The sequence below is a fragment of the Alosa sapidissima genome, chromosome 8 (genome assembly GCF_018492685.1).
Source record: "Alosa sapidissima isolate fAloSap1 chromosome 8, fAloSap1.pri, whole genome shotgun sequence".
Lineage (NCBI taxonomy): Eukaryota > Metazoa > Chordata > Actinopteri > Clupeiformes > Clupeidae > Alosa > Alosa sapidissima.
In genome coordinates, this window is record NC_055964.1 from 15,437,095 (window position 1) to 15,456,321 (window position 19,227).

Genomic DNA, 19,227 nt, shown 5'->3' on the forward strand with positions numbered 1-19,227 from the left:
TATCTGTTGTGCATCAGACATCAGCAGTAAATTACAGCTTCATTGCTGTCCTCTGCTCCCATGAGGCCATTCTGCACTGCTAATCAGATGGTTATCGCAATGGGCTGATTGCGCAGACAAGGGGCCCTCTGATTCTCTCTGTCAGCTACTTTGGGAGCTGTGAGGCATAAAATCGCTTTTCCCCCCTTTTTTGTAGATTTATCCTTTTTATCTAAGTGACGGTGTATGTCTTTTTTCATCCTCCCGAGTGCTTGAAAGATACAACTTAATTGTTGTCTTAAAAAAAGTACATGAGAGACCCCAGCATGGGAGTCTGGTAAGTTAATTAAAGGATGAAAATGATTAACAACATTGCTCTTTAGCTCATAACAAATCAAATAGGCATGGTGTATGTATAGAAAAAGAGAGAAAGTGCCATAATATTTTTCCTTTAACATTGCCACCTAGGGGCACATATACAAGGCCATCATGCTGATGTGAACGAGCTGTATAATGTCCAGCCCTGATTGAGCCGCTGTTCGGTGTCTCGGCTCCCTTTAATCTTCCTTCAGTAGAACACGGCAAGCAGACAGGTCCTGTGCACCTACAATCAATGGACACCACAATTAAACCACAGCCAGATTGATTTCGCACCCACATACAAGGGACATGGAAGAGCAGTGCCTTGCAGTGAATGATAGCGGTGCTTTGGGCAGAATGGAATTTGACTGCTCTACAAAAGAGAGTTCTGCACGAATCTTTCCGATAGCCTAGCCTCTCTTCACACAGGGCAGGATTGTTTGGGTCTGTTGCCATAGGCACATGATGATGCTTCAATATACCAGCCTCACATATTTGACAATGAACTCCCATGACCCATTAAGTAATATGTTCTCATTTAAAGAGCTGTTAAGGACTACTTGTAAGTTATGGCTATAATTGTTACGATCTAATGGCTTCTCAGAAATTATGGCCACAATAAAGTCAGCGTGTACTATTACACCACTACATAATGGTATGTGGTCATTACTGAGGCCAACTCATTGGTGCGGTGGGTCAATAAGCATGACCTAAAGGGTTTACCTGTTAGCACATGGTTTTCCTTTGGGGAAAGGATTTATGAATTCAACCAAAGCCAGGGAGAGGCATAAGCACTGGAGGGAAGAGCCAATCCTGTTTGTGCTCAAACCTTAAACGTGGAGCCTGTTGTATTTCCACCTCAGCCCCTGCATTGAAATAGATGTTGCCTCACTTCTGCTCATTGCAGAATACCCAGAGTGCTTTTGAAAAGGGAGCGGCGCAGTCCCAATTCACAGCCTCTAAAGGTGAGAAGGAGATTATGGGATGCCTTGTCACCTATTAAGAAGTGCACATAGGCTCTGGGGCTCTTCATGCTTCGAGCTCTGTATTACAGGGGCGGAGCAGAGCTGAATGTTCTCATTTCTCGCCAAGCCATCTTTTTCATGGCTGAGTGCTGCAGCCCCACAACGCAGCGGGGACCCTTCGACTGTACCTCCCAACAGAGCACCAACCCGCAGCTTTATTAAGCATGTGTCCGAGAGAAATGGAAGACATTGCTGTCTTTTTGTGTGCATGTCTGTTATTTCAGTTTTATTTATTCATTCATTCAATATTTTTTGTATATTCATCTCTAGAAATACATAGTCAGATATTCTTATTGCAGAACTCCCATTACCATTGCCATAAAGGATATAACCATCATCATTAGCGGTATATACAGGGTGAGCATACATGCTTAATGAATCATGGATAATTATGCTATGAATCTTAACATTACATGGCATATTAACTACTACTATCATCATCACTTTCACAGAATAGTTTTCAGACCAGTCTGAGGAGAGCACTTGCATAACAACTGTACAGTTGTGGTTGTAAAACTTTTCAGAAAAGACAACTATTCTGGTTCTTCTTTAATTTGTCATATTGTGTCCTTATCACAGTGCACAACAGAAACAGCAACATACATATTGCACCTTTAAGAGCAGGAAGATGATCTTCACATCAGTCCTCGAGTTAGTAAGTTCACTTCATACATTTTCAATAAATGTACAATGTTGTAGTCTTTTTCTGCAAGATTACTGTATATCGCTCCAGTGTACAAAAGTTCATTCCACTTTTTTCCCAGATCCTCCAAGCAGGGAAACATTAACTGAGAGAATGTTACGAACTGAAGTGTAGATGATGAGCACCATTACTTTGGGGGTTTCCTGCAGTAGCTCTAGAATGCTCTCTAGAAAATCCGCCCATCTGCTCTCCTGCAGCAAGCTCAATGTACGGTGGCTTAGGTCTCATTGCATGCAGCCCTTCTCTGTCTCCTAATGAACGTCTGCTCCTTCACAACGGGAGCCTCGGCAGTGATGATGATCTCCTCTGTGCTGTTGCTGTTGACTAGTTCCTGCCCTGCAAAGGCCCTTTCCCCACCGTAGCAATGGACCTCTGTGTTCCAGGCTATATCTGGAACGCCTCTTTAAATATATATTTACCGTTGTTATTATTTCATTATATTCTGCCTGGTTAGGCCCCTGCGCTGCACTCTGCTGGGCTGTCCTAGTTCTTGGGTCAGACGTGAGGAGCAGCCAGAGCTGGGCCCCTGCTGTGGCTGGGGGCATTATCCCCACTATCATATCACTGCTGGCAGCAGCCTCACAGGCAGAGGAACTCCAGGAACCAAGTGCACTAGAGAGGGTGGGGTGGGGTGGGGGTGGGATTGGAGAGTGTTGGGTTAAGTAAACTAAGAGACTAAGGAGCTGAGCTACTAAGAGAATAGCACCTGTTTCTCTGTTGCTTTGAGATTACGGCAACTGAGTCATGTCTGCTGAAATATGGTGATGCGAGGGAAAATGCTTGATCTGTTCTAGATGAGTCAGGAGTTTTTCTGGCCTTGGAAAAAGAGTTCCAGATTTCAGCCGAAGTAGACAAATGCCTTCATCATGCTCTATTTGTGCCTTAAAACATGGCAACGTACGTACAGTACGAACAGACCGCATGTGAGTGAAAAGGCATTTTGCCTGTAAGGCGAGCTGTGCTCTTCTTACTCATACATATGCATTTATGGGAAGGGAAAGTGGGAGTATCATACAGAAACGTAGGAGGAGAAGTGTTGAGAGTGACTGATTAGGTATTCCGGCATATGCATGAAAACAGCACATGTCTGTTTTGCGCTGGAAAAAAAAATCCACCTTTTAAAAGCAAGTCCAGAATCCAGATTGCCATTAAATGCATCAAAAATAAAACAGAACCAGTATTCAGAGCAGCAATTCTGCTTGTTTGAACCATGTCAAAAGCAATTTTAACTTTTGGTCACCTTTTTAATGTGTTGCCTTCACTTCATATCATGGCATCCACCTACATATGCCTGCTATTGCATTTGTCATAGCCTATAGCTTCACAAATAGTTTCAGTAGTAGGCCTAGTGTAGAACAATTATTTCCCTGCATTATCTTGCTGTTTGTCGACATCTTATTACCATATATTTCATTATTTCATTATCGCTAAACTTTTGATTCCTTCTAATGTTGTCATTGGTTGACCTTATTCAACTACATTCTGTTGTGGGCACCGCAAATTACATTAGAGGCGATGATGAGCACTGTTTACTTGATAAAGTGAAAGCTTAGTAAATTCCAAGTAATATGGCAAGGCACAGCATGCACACACACACACACACACACACACACACACACACACATGCACATGCACATAAAAGAGATGAACTCCCAACTGTATATGTACAGTATGAAAATATTGTGCACTGATGTCTTCAAACATGTAGAGATGACTGCATGAGTCTGTGTGTTTGGCAGCACAACTGGGTTTCCTTTTTACAAATCAAAATAAGGAGGATTTTTTTATTGTGTTTCAAATGAATGAGAGCGTGGAAGGGTTTTCTATGGAACCGTCGCGTAGCACATTTATAAAATGCTGTGCAGCCGTACATTCTGGCGGCAGACAACGGTGATTATTTTTCTCTGTTGCTACGAGATTACGGCAACTGAGTCATATATGTCTGCTGAAATATGGTGATGCGAGGGAAAATGCTAGATCTGTTCTAGATGAGTCAGGGGTTTTTCTGGCCTTGGAAAAAGAGTTCCAGATTTCATCTGAAGTAGACAAATGGCTTTTTGCCATTTGAGAAATAAGAGCAATATTCAAGCAATGTTTCTCTTGTAAACTTTGGCTTCACTTCATTAAATTCAATCTCCAGGCTAAAAAAGGATCGAACATATTAAAAACTCAGAGTATGCATCAACTGCAAGAAACACAAATAAAGCATAAAGACTGAGACATCTGTTTTTTATTCTTACTATATATGGAAATAAATTAGAAAAAATCCCACTAGGGAGGCTTGAATGTACATCACAATGTTCCTTTATATCATCTGAACAGTCAGAGGCAACCTGACGCAGTAATTAAACACTGTCCCCACAGCGGATATTCAACAGTTATTTACCCCCATTCCACCGCCATTAATTAACATCAACGCAGATGCACGAATCCCGTGGTTTTTCTTTTAACGTTAGAGCTCACCCACTTAGTCTCTCTCTCCGTCTCACTTTGCCATAATTACACAATTTCAAAACCTTTTCGACGCTTCATTAATTCAGTCTTGACAGATGACTTCAAAGAGCAGGGAGGTATAGTGCGTGTGTGTGTGTGTGTGTGTGTTGTCAGCGCATTGCGGAGTGCCGATAGGTAAAGGCATAGCAAAGCTGGGTCTGTGTGTGTGTGTGGTGTCTGTAGGCTTTGAAGGACAGGACAAGGTCATGGGGAGGGAACCTGTGTGTGTGTGTGTGTGTGTGTGTGTGTGTCGGTGAGTGACTCACTGTGCAACAGCAGGCAGCAGCCTAGATTCAGCTTCAGCTATCACTCTCTCTCTCATAGCGTGAAGTGCTAACACCGGGTGCACGGGCTGCAGGTTCTGATACCTACCCCCCCCCCCCCCCCCCACACACACACACACACACACACACTACTGGCCTCACCTACGTGGAGCTCCCACCCCCCCCCCCCACACACACACACACACACACACACACACACACACTACTGGCCTCACCTACGTGGAGCTCCCACTCCCCCACCCCACCCTGCATCTGTGAGTGATGCAGGCAGGCGCCCGTGCCACTACATTGAGTATGCCATCAGTTCTTCCTTTTAGAGTGAGGAGTTGTGATAGTGGGAGTGGAGAGTGTAGTGGTGGGGGGAGGGGGAGGGGGGAGGGGTTATGTTGCCTCCTTGCCACATGGGAGGAGATTTGTTTTTGTGCTGCTTGCTCTGTGTGACAGTGCCTGGAAGCACAGCCCCCTTGTCAAAGCACATGTGTCATATCTGCTCCTCTGACACGGCTCTGCAAGGCACTGCTGTGTCTCAATGAAGAGAGAAAGAAAGAAACAGAGAGAGGCAAGGGAAAGATGCATGCAAACAAGTCTGTTGTTTAATTCATAAAAGCCATAAATCGTGCAATGCTGTGGCTGTTGCTTTTGATCATGTTCTGGTATGTTTTTGTTTTTTGGGTAACCCATTCTGATTAGTGCTAAAAGCTGCTGTGCCTGATTCAATGAGAAGCATGTTCGAGATGAAACGGCTTGTGAGCAGTCGGTCAAAGGATTCGAGACACTAGCGAGGCGATGCGGCAAATTGTTTTAAAGTCAGCCGTGGCTGCAGAACAACCTTCACTGGTGCTGGCCTGTGCATTGTGCATTTCCCTGCTAAGCAGTGTCTGTGGCTTGGAGGGTTGGCACCATCATGCCTTGGCAGCGCCAGTGTTGCCCTGGAGCCCTGGACGCATCCATCTCTGAAGTCCCCGAGCACATCTCTCTCTCTCTCTCTCTCTCTCTCTCTCTCTCTCTCTCTCTCTCTCTCTCTCTGTTTCTGTGGCAGTTCTAATTCAGCGTGCTACACAATGGCATACCTGAAACGTCAGCACAGATGGAGGCCCAGGGTGGAGCCCCCGCGTGCTCGGCCGGAGATTGCTCACTTTTAAGACCGCGCCCCTGTAACTGCCGAATTGACTCCATTTGCATCCCACCGGGAAGCCAAATGAGAAATCTCCACAAGCACAGTCAATTGCTCCCGTCGTCTGGAACTGCAGCAAATGGACCTGCTGATGCGCTCACAGTGCATCTGCCCTTAAGTGCCGTGAAGTGTCTGACCTCGAGCGACGGAGAGAGAAACAGTGCCAGTGCATGATGGGAAAATGTGATAAGCCCCTTCGCTTCTTTCAAGTTTGTCCCTCAAATCTCAAGTGTTTTTCATTCCTGAAAGACAAGGCACAGTAGACCTCTACCTAACGTTGCATTGTCCATCCTGAGCCTGTCTGTATGTGTATGTTAACACCAGGAGCTCACTAAGAGTCCAATTTGACCCATTTCTTTCTCCCCCTCTTTCTTTCTTTCCCTCTCTCTCTCTTTCTTTTCCAGGGAAGTGAGGAGGGCGACGTTGACAAGAACAAGTGTTGCACTCTGTGCAACATGTCCTTCACCTCGGCCGTAGTAGCACAGTCCCATTACCAGGGAAAGATCCACGCCAAGAGACTAAAACTGCTACTGGGGGAACAACCTGCCATCACAGCCAAAGGTAAGGGGCCACTCGTATTGGGCTTTTAACCACCACTGGGCTTTTAACTGAGCGCAGGACTATTAGGAGGGTTGTGGTAAGAGGACGGTTGGCAATGCTGGGAAGAGGAGAGTGCTTTTCAGAAGATTGGTGAGCCCTCAGCTAGAGTTCTGGTAAGAAGGGGCCTATGCCCTTGGAGTTACTCAGGGCTTGAAACGGCACAGTATGTTTATTGACCAAGACTACAGAGTCTCTGTCATGTAGTAATCTCAATTGATATGCAAAGGATGCTGATGAATGAGTTAATTAGGTAACTAAGGACTCTTTAATGTGTAGTTTAGGGCCTCAGTGTGTTTGGCTTTCTTCTAAACAGCTGTTTTTGCTCTCGTTTTACCCATTATTTCCATAAACTTTCTATTCATCACACAGTCCCTGTGAGTGAAGGATCTGTGTCCCCTCAGCAGGTATTTTAACTGGGCTTGTTTCATGCTCACTTCTCAGTTCTCCGACCGAGCAAATCACTTCTCCCCCACATGTGCTGCTGTATGCCTCAGTTCTTCCCGTTATGCCCAACAAATGTGCTTTACCTGCTGGCGATTTACTTTTTTTATTTCCCCGTTTCTATTTCAAATCCAACATCCTTGGTGTGTGGATGTGTGGCATTTTTCGCATTGTTAACGTCAGTAAGCCAACAATGAGCGAACGGCGGTTTGATGGCTCTGCCATGTCACACAGCGTCTTCCGCTGCGCCGCTGACAGCAGCACCATAAAAATGGATCGCGTTGCCGCGGCCTTTGTGACAAGCTATATCTACGGGGACTGCACGGGGGCTTACCGTGCGGCGTGACTGAGGAGAACATCTGGCGCTTATTTTTCTTACCGTCCTGGAACGAATCGAAGCACCCAGCAGGAAAAAAAAAGGGGGTGGATGGCAGAGAGGCAAACCACCAGGTGTCCGCAGACGTAGGCCATTTCGTAGTGCCCGGCCCGCCTCGCTCACACATACTGCGGCATCCACCGCTGCCGCCGCACGTACGCATGTGCACACACACATGTGTGTGGACAGGCAAGCTGAGCCGTGCTGACACGCGGTGCGTTCTACACATGTGACGTGTAGATTTAATTACAACTCCCCGCACCTCCGGCTGGAGCGAGAGAGAAAGACGAGCAGCCCTTCTAGGAAGTAATGTGTGGCAGCTGCTCCTCTTATATCTGTTTACAAATTGGTGGTGGGGAGAATAATGAACACCAGCCAAGAGGGGAGTAGGAGGCTGAGGCTGAGACTGCCGCCACCACCGTCGCCGCACAGTGGAGTCGGGAGAATTGGATCGCTCCCTAATTCAACACCTGGGACCCAGGCGAGCTGTGGCTCTCTCCTCCACGGGAGAGGAGGCCTTTGCAGGTGTTGTGCCCGCAGTTGTCACCATTATGATAAACAAGCTCCCAGCAGCCTTTTTTTTGGGGCTCTTCGTTAGTTATGCACTGAGTCTTGTGTAGAGATTCAAAGAGTTGCTCCGAAAACTAGCGTAACAGTTGATGAGATTGGATGTGTAGTTAGTAGTGTTTATACCAGTTCATGCTTGTTTCTGAATGTGTGTGTGTGTGCGTGCGTGCGTGCGTGCGTGCGTGGGTGTGTGTGTGTGTGTGCCTGTGTGTGTGTGTGTGTGTGTGTGTGTGTGTCTGGCTGTCTGTCTGTCTGTCTGTCTGTCTGTGTCTGTGTGTGTCTATGTGTGTGTCTGGCTGTCTGGCTCTGTGTTTATGTGTGTCTACCTCTTTACTCCAAAGATCCGTCTCTGTAAATGCAGATTGTATAAAGCCAGCATAATGTACAGCTTTATGGGAGTATTAAGAGTAGCACACAGTGCAATGTGCTTTGTCAGCACTGTGAAGTCATTCTTTGAGGAAGCTATAAAAACTTGGCTGGGTGCTGTGTGTGTCTTACACGCTCAGCTTTCATAATAAAAACGCTGTTTTCTGGAAGTCCTAACCTGAGAGTCATTTGGCCTGATAGATTTTCTAGCATGCCAGCAGGTAAAACTTAAAGGAACTTCAAGGTTGTTGCTTCGGTAACGATCAAAAAGAAAAGCGAAGCAGCTCAAACAACTTGGCTGTGCTTGAAAAGGCTGAGATTGATGTCCCAACTGGTTTCTTTTTATTGGAACTCACACAAATAAATTAGCGGAAAACAGAGAGGAAAGTTGCTCTGCAGAATGCGTATCTCAGACAAAAGCACCATATATTGTGTCTCCCCACTGACTTCTAAAGTGTTTGATTTATGGGCAGTTCTGCTTACTCCGCTGCTGCCAGCATAAATCCCACACGTACAGATTTTTACTAAAACATATCACAATACAATTGCTCCAGTCTCTTTCCATGTCCATGCTCCATATCGACAGTGACTCCCTTAAATATAAAACCCTGTAAAGGGTTCCCAGACTACACATAGCACTTCGGAACTTTTGGAAGGGCACCGGCAGTTTAAAAAAGTGTCTAAATGCTCAAATGGCAGTGGCATACCTCTCTACACACAGAATTCATGCCAAGCGCACCAGCCTTATGCCCACCTTGGCAGCCATGCATGGCAAGAGCTGCCAGACCGAGCCCATCCAACTTTTACACCACCACCTCACAACTCTGCACCTGGTGGAGCAGAAGATTGGTTTACCTTCCAAACAACAAGGTGGGCCTCTCTGGCGATATCACACATGTGATTGTGATGGTGTGCGGTCCTCATACAAATAGTCTTTATTATTACTGGGAAACATCTCAGTGGTCCTCAAGGTTTTTCATTCAGCACTTGAAATCAAAATCATAGAATTACTAGTTGTCAAACCAATGTTATTAACAAATGGTATTACAAATGGTCGAACCAATGTTATTAAAAGCAACTACATTGACAGTGACATACATCTACCCACTACCTACAAATAGCCTACTGTAGCATATGTCTCACCACAGAAAAGGCCTGACAAGACCAGTTTTCCAACTAGAAAACAAACAGATAATGTGATCTCTTTCCAAACTTTCAGGGTGTTTTGCAACTCTGACTCATAGCGTTATGATCAACTCCCCTAATGAAATTAATCTACCAATATATGGGAGCTTAATTAGAAGCAATGACCCATTTTGTCATCCAGCATATGGGAAACAATTAAACTCAGAATTAGCATTAAAACAGTGTGTCCCTGAAACGCTGTAAACTTCAGCGTTGCCATAAACCACAGTTTGAAGAGCTTTTGCCTGTAGGCATCAGTTGTAAGATTTCACTGTTGAAGACTGGGCTGACAGTATTCTTCAGCGGTCAAGGCACAGGCTACGGTGCATCAGTGATGCTGTGGTTCTCTGAAGTGATACAACTTGTGAGTGACAAAGCTTTTGATTTAGTGTTGGGGAAATATACAGAAGGCATGAAGCATAAAGCTCAAAGAAAAATGGAGATCCGCACGCCGGAGAGCTCCATTAAAGTTTTTTTATTTTATTTACAGTGATGTTTCACGCCCTTACAGTCCTTCCTCAGACAAACAAGTGTTACACAGCTGCCCTTTTAAAATTCTATTTCCCACGTGATTACAGTTAGGTTGCAGGATCCATTATACAATCACTTCACAATCACTTCACTTCACAATTCACTTAAATACTATCAATTGAATAAATATAGAATATTGCACCATGTACATGTACATGTACATAAACAATACAGACACAAATATACACATCATTGAAAATGCATACAATATTTTTTTCATTTTGGGTATATAATCTAATATTCAATCCACACTTCAGACCACAGTATATTCACATAATTCATTCACAGAGCAGTATTAGACCATACATATCCACAATACCAATAGGTCTCTGTGAAAAGGTAGTCCCTCCTTTTCCCCAACCCACCTGACCCTTGCGTAACATTTCAATTGACTACTTTTCTCCTACACACACAAACACTGAAACACCCTCACACGCACATTGTCACTCCCTGTAATTGGGTAACTTGTTCCCTGATTGGGCAAGGGAAATGTGTGAGATTGTGTGGGGGTGGTTTTTTGGGGGTGGAGCTGATCCCTGGAGCACCAAAAAAGTTGGGAGCACACTCTCTGACCTGGGTTATAGCATCACTTGATGGAAATGGAAGAGAGCCCAAGAGTTAGTCAGTCAGCTGTGTGCTGTGTGTGTGTTTGTCTTTTGTTGTTTGTTGTTTTGTGCATGCGGGTCAGTTCAGGACTGTCACCAGTCCACATTGGGGTAGGAGTCTGCTGGCCACAGTTAATCAAATCAATGTGATCGGATTAAAGAGGAAATCAGCGCTATACTCTAGGGGCATGTTCCTGAGCCCCCATGTTCATGCCCCCAGAGTTTGGCACTGTTTGGCTGTTTTAGCTGCTGACTGTAGCAACTCGTGCTACTGTAGGTACAACTGAATATTTTTGTTTTGTTCCGTACCGACAGTACTCAGTGACCTTGAGAAACGGAGCTCTATGTGAAAAATCGCCGGATTTCCTCTTTAAGCAAAAAATCTGAACGGAGCATTAAGTAAGTATAAGTATATATACTCTTTTGATCCCGTGAGGGAAATTTGGTCTCTGCATTTATCCCAATCCGGGAATTAGTGAAACACACTCAGCACACAGTGAACACACAGTGAGGTGAAGCACACACTAATCCCCGCGCAGTGAGCTGCCTGCAACAACACAACAACACCGGCGCTCGGGGAGCAGTGAGGGGTTAGGTGCCTTGCCCAAGGGCACTTCAGCCGTGCCTACTGGTCGGGGTTCGAACCGGCAACCCTCCGGTTACAAGTCCAAAGCGCTAACCAGTAGGCCACGGCTGCCCCATGGTGTGACCTTAGCCTTAGTTAATTTCATGGGAGACTCAAAAGAGCAGAGGAGAAGCACCATGACAGAGAACCTTATTTTAGATATGTTAGATTCACTCTGTTATTCAGTGTGTGCTTGTGTGGTAGTGAATTTATGAGTGCCGTCCATAGTAAGTGCTAAAGTGAGGCTGGACAAATAGCTCCTCAACAGTAGATGACTATCTGTTTGTTTGGTACTTGATGTTGATTTCAGGGCTGCTATTGTTGCCTGTTTGATCTTTTTTTTATGTTTTTAATCGGATTTATTATGCCTTACACCTAGTTTGAAAAAAAGCTGTAAAACACCATTTTACCTAACTAAACAACCAATTGCAGCCCTGCTGTTTGAACACCACACTAGTGCTCATCTCAACATCCCATATCCAACACTACTCCTGATCAGCATCCCCTGTAAAATGAATAATAAATATCCATAAAATATGTCAAAGCATGAAAACTGCCTAGCGTCATTAAAAATCAATTCTAAATCTACAAAAAAAACATGACCATTTAACATAAATGTACCTTTATTTCAATTGATTTCATTGTTCACAGCCACTTTGAAATTTCAGGTGAATTGGGTCAGCCAGTGTCACGCCACACATTAGCGATGCACCTCAAATCCCAACACAATAGGAGGGTTTTAAGGTGTCTGCGCCTGCGTAAAGGCTGAATCTCTAGTGCTCTCTCTCTCTTTCCAGCATTTGCTGCAAGGTTATGCTATCAGAGTGAACCTATGCACAAGGCATGCTGTGTCACCCTTTCAACACACATCAGCATCCAGCGCCAGCCTCCCTCCAGTGGTAATTGACCCAAAAAGAAGAGCTGAAAGCCCGCACTGGAGCTGCGCGTTCAGTGGTGGAACCAGCCACAAAGGATTATGAAAGGCACAGGGAGAGTGAGGGCAGCCAAGTGGAAGACCTTGACGTCTGAGACCACTGTTGGATAGCTGCACACTCAGAATCAGTGTGTGTGTGTGTGTGTGTGTGTGTGTGTGTGTGTGTGTGCATTTATGTTTTCGCAGAATCCCATGTACATTCCTACATCCCATGTGCTCACATGTGGATGTAGGAATGTACTGTGCATTTTACTTCTGTGCTCATGTGTGCATGTCAGTGTGTGTGTGTGTGTGTGTTTCATGTGTATGTATGTATGTATGTTTTTGTATGTCTGTTTGTATGGAAAAGTGGCGCGTACACACATCCATGCCAATGCTCTCTGCCCCCACCCCCCACCCCTCCCATCCTATGCCTCATCCTATGCTCCATGTGTGTGACACGAGGTCATCCTCCTTACCATGAGAGCTCTGTCTCACACGCACATCTGTGGGGGCTATGGACTCATGTGGCGTAATTAGATGGACCTTGAGGGGGGGTTGGTCTTGACTGCAGCTCTGCCGGGTGACTCGCACGACTCTCCGCCACTGCCGTCGCATGTCATTACAATCACCGGGACTTCCCGGCCAGTCCCCCCTGCCCTTTGGCCTTCCTCTGCAGTGGGCACATTCATCACCTTCCGTTAGCTTTGTCCAGGTACAAGCGATTCGTTTTCTCCTAGCATGGGTTGTATGCTGTTTTAAAGTGTAATGAGCCCAATTTATGGTAATTGGAAATGGAGTCCGTATTGAGATGGAATGCTGTCAGACATAATGTAACAGGTAATTGTTGTCCCCGAGTGTATTACATGCATGATAGACTGGAACAAACCCAGCGCCATTGCCACATTAATGGATATCGTCTGGGTAATTCCTACTGATGCACATTCCACAGGTTATTGAAAAAATACTGCACACAACGTGTCTGGGTTTGCTGGCAAGGGCAGGTATTACACTTTATGGATTATACCAGCTAGTGAGGACAGGTATTACACTTTATGGATTATACCAGCTAATGAGGAGTTTTGGAACAGAGTGCCAAACAGCAGAGTTGTAAAAGTCTGGCTTCAGGCACCTACCATGTATTGGTTGTTTTCAGGCACCTACCATGTATTTCACCAATTAGCTGCTCTACCTGGCATTCAGCTGGTTTAGTGAATAGTCGGAAGTGGAACAAATATGTGGTAGAACTTTTTAATTTTGAAGTCGGGACTGTTACACCTGTGCCAAATTGGCCCCTGATCTGACATGGGCATAGCTCAGTGTTACCTTCTCTACGGAATAACATTGCATCATGTTTTCTGCTCATTCCCGACGCTTTACTTCCTGCCACTGACAGATTTGGCCATTAGCGGTGCCATCTGTATCCAGTGGTTCACGACTCGGGGAGGCAGGGCCCAGAGGAGGACTCGACGGAGGCCCATCCATCCTTCTGACACCTGACAGACACCAGGAACCCCAAAGTCCATTTGTCCAAACTTTACGGGGTATTAGAGGGGAGCAGACTTTTTATGGCAAGGTTTCAAGACGGGGATTGAAATTAATCCTGCATTAAATGTGATCTGCAGCAGAGATGCCATCCAAAATGTCATTTTATCTCCGCAGAACCAGACTTATTGTTTGGGAAGCAAAAATGATTAAACCGGTGGATTTATACTGTAGTTCAACAATGAAAGCTCAACCCAACACCTTTTCCAGTGTTAAACACTAGTCAAGCTGTGATAATCTTGATAGTGTCTCTTCCCTATCATACAAATCAAGCTACCATGGGCCACCTAACCAGTTCCATTTAGAGCGTCGGTGCAGTCTAGTGTCTCACTGTGCAGCGAGTGGCCCTCCATTGGCTTCTAATGCGGCCTGTCATGAAGATGAATCTGAGGCATCCCCAGGCTGCTGTTATTGATTTCTGCATAACGAACATTAGTGGGCCGGTGGAGTGCAGCCACTGACCCGTCTGTCTCTCGGGGAGAGCCTTCTGTTCGAGCCTGACATCAGCCAGAAACACAGTGCAACCACTTTCTCTCTCTCTCTTTCTTTCTGTCTCTTTCTCTCTCTCTCGCCTCTTTCCCCTCTACCTTTTTCTCATTCCTCACTGCTCTGCCTCTCTCTGGCTTTTACAAAAATGGACTAGGCATAACATAAGCCTTGTCTGTTCTCCACAAAGTCATAAAACCACACATTATGTGAAGGGAGAGTCTTGTCGCATTCGAAATGCAAAGTGCACAAAACACACATTTAAATGTAAAACGAGGCGAAGACCCGCTAATTATCTTTCGGGGGAAAAAAGCTTCTCAGAGAAAAAGCTAAATGCACGTTAATTTCCTGTACTACTATTATGTCGTCGGCGTAGACACGCAGAAAAGGAATTTCTCAGCTGCCACTTGAGGTCTTAAGCACAGCTGTTATTTTAAAGCTCTGGCCAGACTCCAAGCGCCCGTCTGCAGTGCCATATCTGTTAATGTCTCTGCCTTTGTTAGCCATGGGATTAAGCCCAAGCAGATTTGTCCTCTATACGTTTTGGTGTCGTGTATGTTAGAGGTTTATTTTTTCTCCTATATAAGCAAATGAATATGGCTGCTTATTATGGTTGTGGAATGCATATTAGGTCATTAAAGTGCCTCAATGTCCCAGTGACATTTTTGAAATTATTCATTTTAAAAATGTGAAAACCTCTAATAATAGCCATTCTGCCCCATTGAAGGAGCAAGACGTGGTAATTAAGGATGTGGATGTTTGATTCACATGAGCAGGAAATGGCTCGCTTTTGTTTATTTCGTCGGACAGCCTAGCTGTTCCTTCGTCTCATCTCAGCAGTGAATTTTTTAGCATTGAGGAAATATTTAGTTTTTGCTGCTCGCAGAGGGGGATAAGGCAGAGAGAGAGAGAGAGGGGGAAATGCAAAGCCCAAAAGGGAAGGCATTGTAGGAACAGATAAGTGCATGGGATTCGGAGAGCTTTGATCTTCCTCTTTTTGATCCAACAGCTGAATATCTCTCGCTGTGGTGTACACAGTGCCTTCTCTCGGGTTGGACAAGTCGGTACGCTCTGGGTCTCCATGCGGATGCAGTGCTTCCTCTGACTCCGGGTTATGGGATTCATTTCATTACTCTACATACTGCACTTCTGGACTCAAGAAACCGCATTGAAGTGTGCTGCGCTGCTGGATATATGCTAAACTATTTCTGTAGGTCTTACACAGCCTGCTACAGTAAAAATAGGTTTAAGCTGAGATGGCGTGTGCCATAATATGTTAGGTTCTGTTTGTATGTGTGTATTTGATAGATAGTAGGCTTTGTCTTAAATAGCTTGGAAATATTTTTAAAGCCCTTCAACAGTATGACAAGCATTTGGCCATAGCGTATGCTTCTGTTTTTACATCTTAGTTTGCTGGTATGAAAAATAATGGGGGTTTTTTTCGATGCCCAAGCTGGCAACCTTCTCTGTTGTGCCGCTTTATTTGTTAAATGCAATATTAAAATGGCATCACATATTACCCTTTGGATATTGTCAGGAGAAAAATGAGGTTTGTGAGTTGTGGTGCATTTTTTCCCAATTTAATCATAATTGGGAAGAGAAAATAGGCTACCACATGTGTACACTGTTTAACACAGTGTTGATGAGCACTTCTTTTCTCTAGAGAGGAGCAGGCTTACACATGGAAGCACAATTTGCGTGAAGGGTTTGTGACTAGTCACACTATGCTTCTTGTACTCATCCATCACTTTGTTTTGCACCCCAGCCATCAGGGAAAAAACTGTAGCAGTAAAGGGGGCCATTTCCAAGACTAGCTCCCCATCCATGACACCGTTTCCAAGACTAGCTCCCCATCCATGAGACCATTTCCAAGACTAGCTCCCCATCCATGACACCATTTCCAAGACTAGCTCCCCATCCATGAGACCGTTTCCAAGACCTACCCCCCACCACCACCACCATCCATGAGACCGTTTCCAAGACTAGCTCCCCATCCGTGAAGCCTGGCGGTTGTGCTCAGCTGGGCACCTGCTCCAGCCAGGGGCAGCACTGTCACATCTCACACAACGCTGCTTTCCCCGGTGATGAGACATCCCTTCAGGCCCCCTGAGCACCTTCTTGCATTGTTGTTGTTGTTTTTTGAATATACTGTAGGCTCATAAATGCAGTATGTGTTTGTCCCTATTCATGCAGTGGAACATGGAGTTTTGTATGCGTATTGGGAATGCAGAACACTTTATTTTTTATTTGTTTATGAGATAAGTACATTATCAGATGGAATTTGTGTATTTTTCACCGTCAAGATAAATAGGCCATTACTAAAGCACCAAACTCTCCAGAAGTTTTTCCTCAATGTTCCCTGCCAAAGTCAACATCCATTTCCTCATCCGTTAATCTTTAAAATCCCAGCCCGGATAGCAGCTGACTAGAGAACAGCTCCGCATCTGGTTCCAATCAGGCCCAGAGCTGGCTACCATCTGTTCCACAGGACTCCGCTGGTGAAGAAGCCAGAATGCATTAGCGTGCCACTGATTTGTTTCTTCGAGCTCAAATTGGAAAGTTGACTGGCAGGCCCATTTCTCAAACAAACCTAATGGGGAGCGGTTTTGTCTAGCTCACGAGCATGTTATAAATATACGGGCACTTTCTGTGCAGTGTGTGTGCCTCAATGCTTAATGTAACAGCAACAGCAACAGCATTGTTTTATTCAAGACAATCCATGCATTGGGTGCATATCTATTATTACATGAAGTTAATTTGTCAGTTTGCTTATAGGGAAATGAGCATTTTGTTTATTAATCATTACGTTGAAGAGAATCAAATTAAATGTCTCAGAGCATTTAAGACATTTTGAGAATGCTAACTGATTTGTCATTTTCTTCCAAACGTGTGTAATATAATAATATAACCTATTCTGCAATTTGCTCTGTTATGTAGCAGTTTTGATTTGACAGTTACCACCTCACAAAAATAAACAATCAGCCACTCAGTTGTGCCATCATCGAGTGAGAAGAGTAGCAGACTGGAACGTTCTATCTTGTCCTTGTTTGCCCTCTCGTTGTTTAATCCCATGGTCTATAAATATAGACCCCCCCCCCCCCCACACACACACACACTTTTCTCTCTCTCTCTGGGCGACTATGCTACCAAGAGTTTTTTACCACTAAGTGCCTTTTAGCCAGGCGGTACATTGATATCCTCACACACATGGCCCAGCTGCAAGAGGACCGGGCGGCAGAATCCGCTCTCTTTTCTGGTATGGGAGCGTGGCCCGGCGCTCTCCTGAGCTGCAGATGGGCTCAGTGGGGCGGGCGACGGCGAAGTGGCCAAGCGGCACGCCAGTGATGATATACTGAAGTGGTGAGAGGAGACTTCCTGCTCTGCCGCAAAACCTACCGGAGTGGATCAAATATCTTAACTTAAGGGCATTCCAAAAAATGGAATAGAGAAAGAGATACAGGAAAAAGGAAGAGAAAGGAGAGAGAGAGAGAGAGAGAGAGAGAGAGAGAGAGAGGTACAGTAGATGGAAAGTGAGGGCAAGAGAGAGAGAGAGAGAGAGAGAGAGAGGTACAGTAGATGGAAAGTGAGGGCAAGAGAGAGAGAGAGAGAGAGAGAGAGGTACAGTAGATGGAAAGTGAGGGCAAGAGAGAGAGAGAGAGAGAGAGAGAGAGAGGTACAGTAGATGGAAAGTGAGGGCAAGAGAGAGAGAGAGAGAGAGAAATAGAGGCAGGGTGAGAACAATCCATCCATGATGTGTTAAGAAAAGGCCATCCCCAGTGACCATAGAAACATTAGGGAGAACGGTAACAAATGCCTTTTGGCTTTACAGGGGCGCTGAAAGTTAAGGCCCAGAACTTAATTTGGGGGAAGCAGCTGGGCCATTAAGTCTTAGGTCGCTCTGCTATAATTACATTGGGCCCGACAGAACACCCCGCAGTGAAATTATATTGATGATGAATAATGGGCCTTGGTGGAATTCAGGTTTCCTGTAGGGGAGAACAGCTCCTGCCGTGGTGGTAGCCCCCTCCTGGCGGTTTCTCGTGGTTGACGTGCGTGAAATGTTTTTTTAAGCATATTTTTTGGGGCTTTTTATGCCTTTAATTCGATAGGACAGTGGAGAATGACAGGAAGCGAGTGGGAGAGAGAGTCAGGATGGGATCCGGAAAGGACCTCGGGGCGGGAATCGAACCCGGGTCGCTGGCGTACGGTGCAGGTGCCCCAGCCAGTTATGCCACGGCTGGGGCCGAAATGTGAAGTTTTTGAGGAAACATTGATTACCCCCCGTCATCTAATTCTTTGTTACATGCACACATCCTGTGGGGAGCTTTTAGATTGTCGAAATGATTGTCGTCACACTTGCTGTACAAATTGAAGAGGTATACAGTAGTTGTTCTCAGAGTGAGATGTGTTGAGTTAACCACCTCCATCTGATATACCTATGCAGGTACATCTTCAGCTCTTTACATATCAGAGATATAAACACCGCAATTCCCAAAACATTCCCTGGTAGATTGTCGAAATTATGTATTTATAGGCTATTTTTTTAAGCTTTTATTTAAAAAAGAGCTTCTACGTCACACTTGCTGTACAAATTGAAGAGGTATACAGTAGTTGTTCTCAGAGTGAGATGTGTTGAGTTAACCACCTCCATCTGATATACCTATGCAGTTTCATCTTCAGCTCTTTACATATCAGAGATATTAACATCCAATTCCCAAAGCATTCCCTGGTAGAGTGTATAATAGCTCCATGGTGTTTTAAGCCCCCACCGTCGACATCAAGGCAGCGTTGCGACCGTCGACTTCAATGCACCTAACCCTAACCTTAACCCTAACCTTAGTGCCTTCCATGCAGCGCGGCCTGGAAGACGACGTTGGGGGCTTAAAACACCAAACACCGTGTATAATATACCCTATATACACTACAGACACCTACAGTATACAGGCAGCCCCGCAGACATACTGCATGC

General features: G+C 45.1%; 1 protein-coding gene across 2 annotated transcripts in view; it reads left to right on the forward strand.

Moving 5' to 3' along the window:
• The window catches only part of zmat4a (zinc finger, matrin-type 4a), a 76,076-nt gene that overhangs the window by 36,409 nt on the left and 20,440 nt on the right, over positions 1-19,227 (forward strand). For both annotated transcript variants that reach the window (XM_042102262.1, XM_042102263.1), the window contains one exon: positions 6,423-6,579. In XM_042102262.1, coding sequence (XP_041958196.1) covers positions 6,423-6,579 — 157 coding nt within the window. The remainder of the gene's footprint in view (positions 1-6,422; positions 6,580-19,227) is intronic.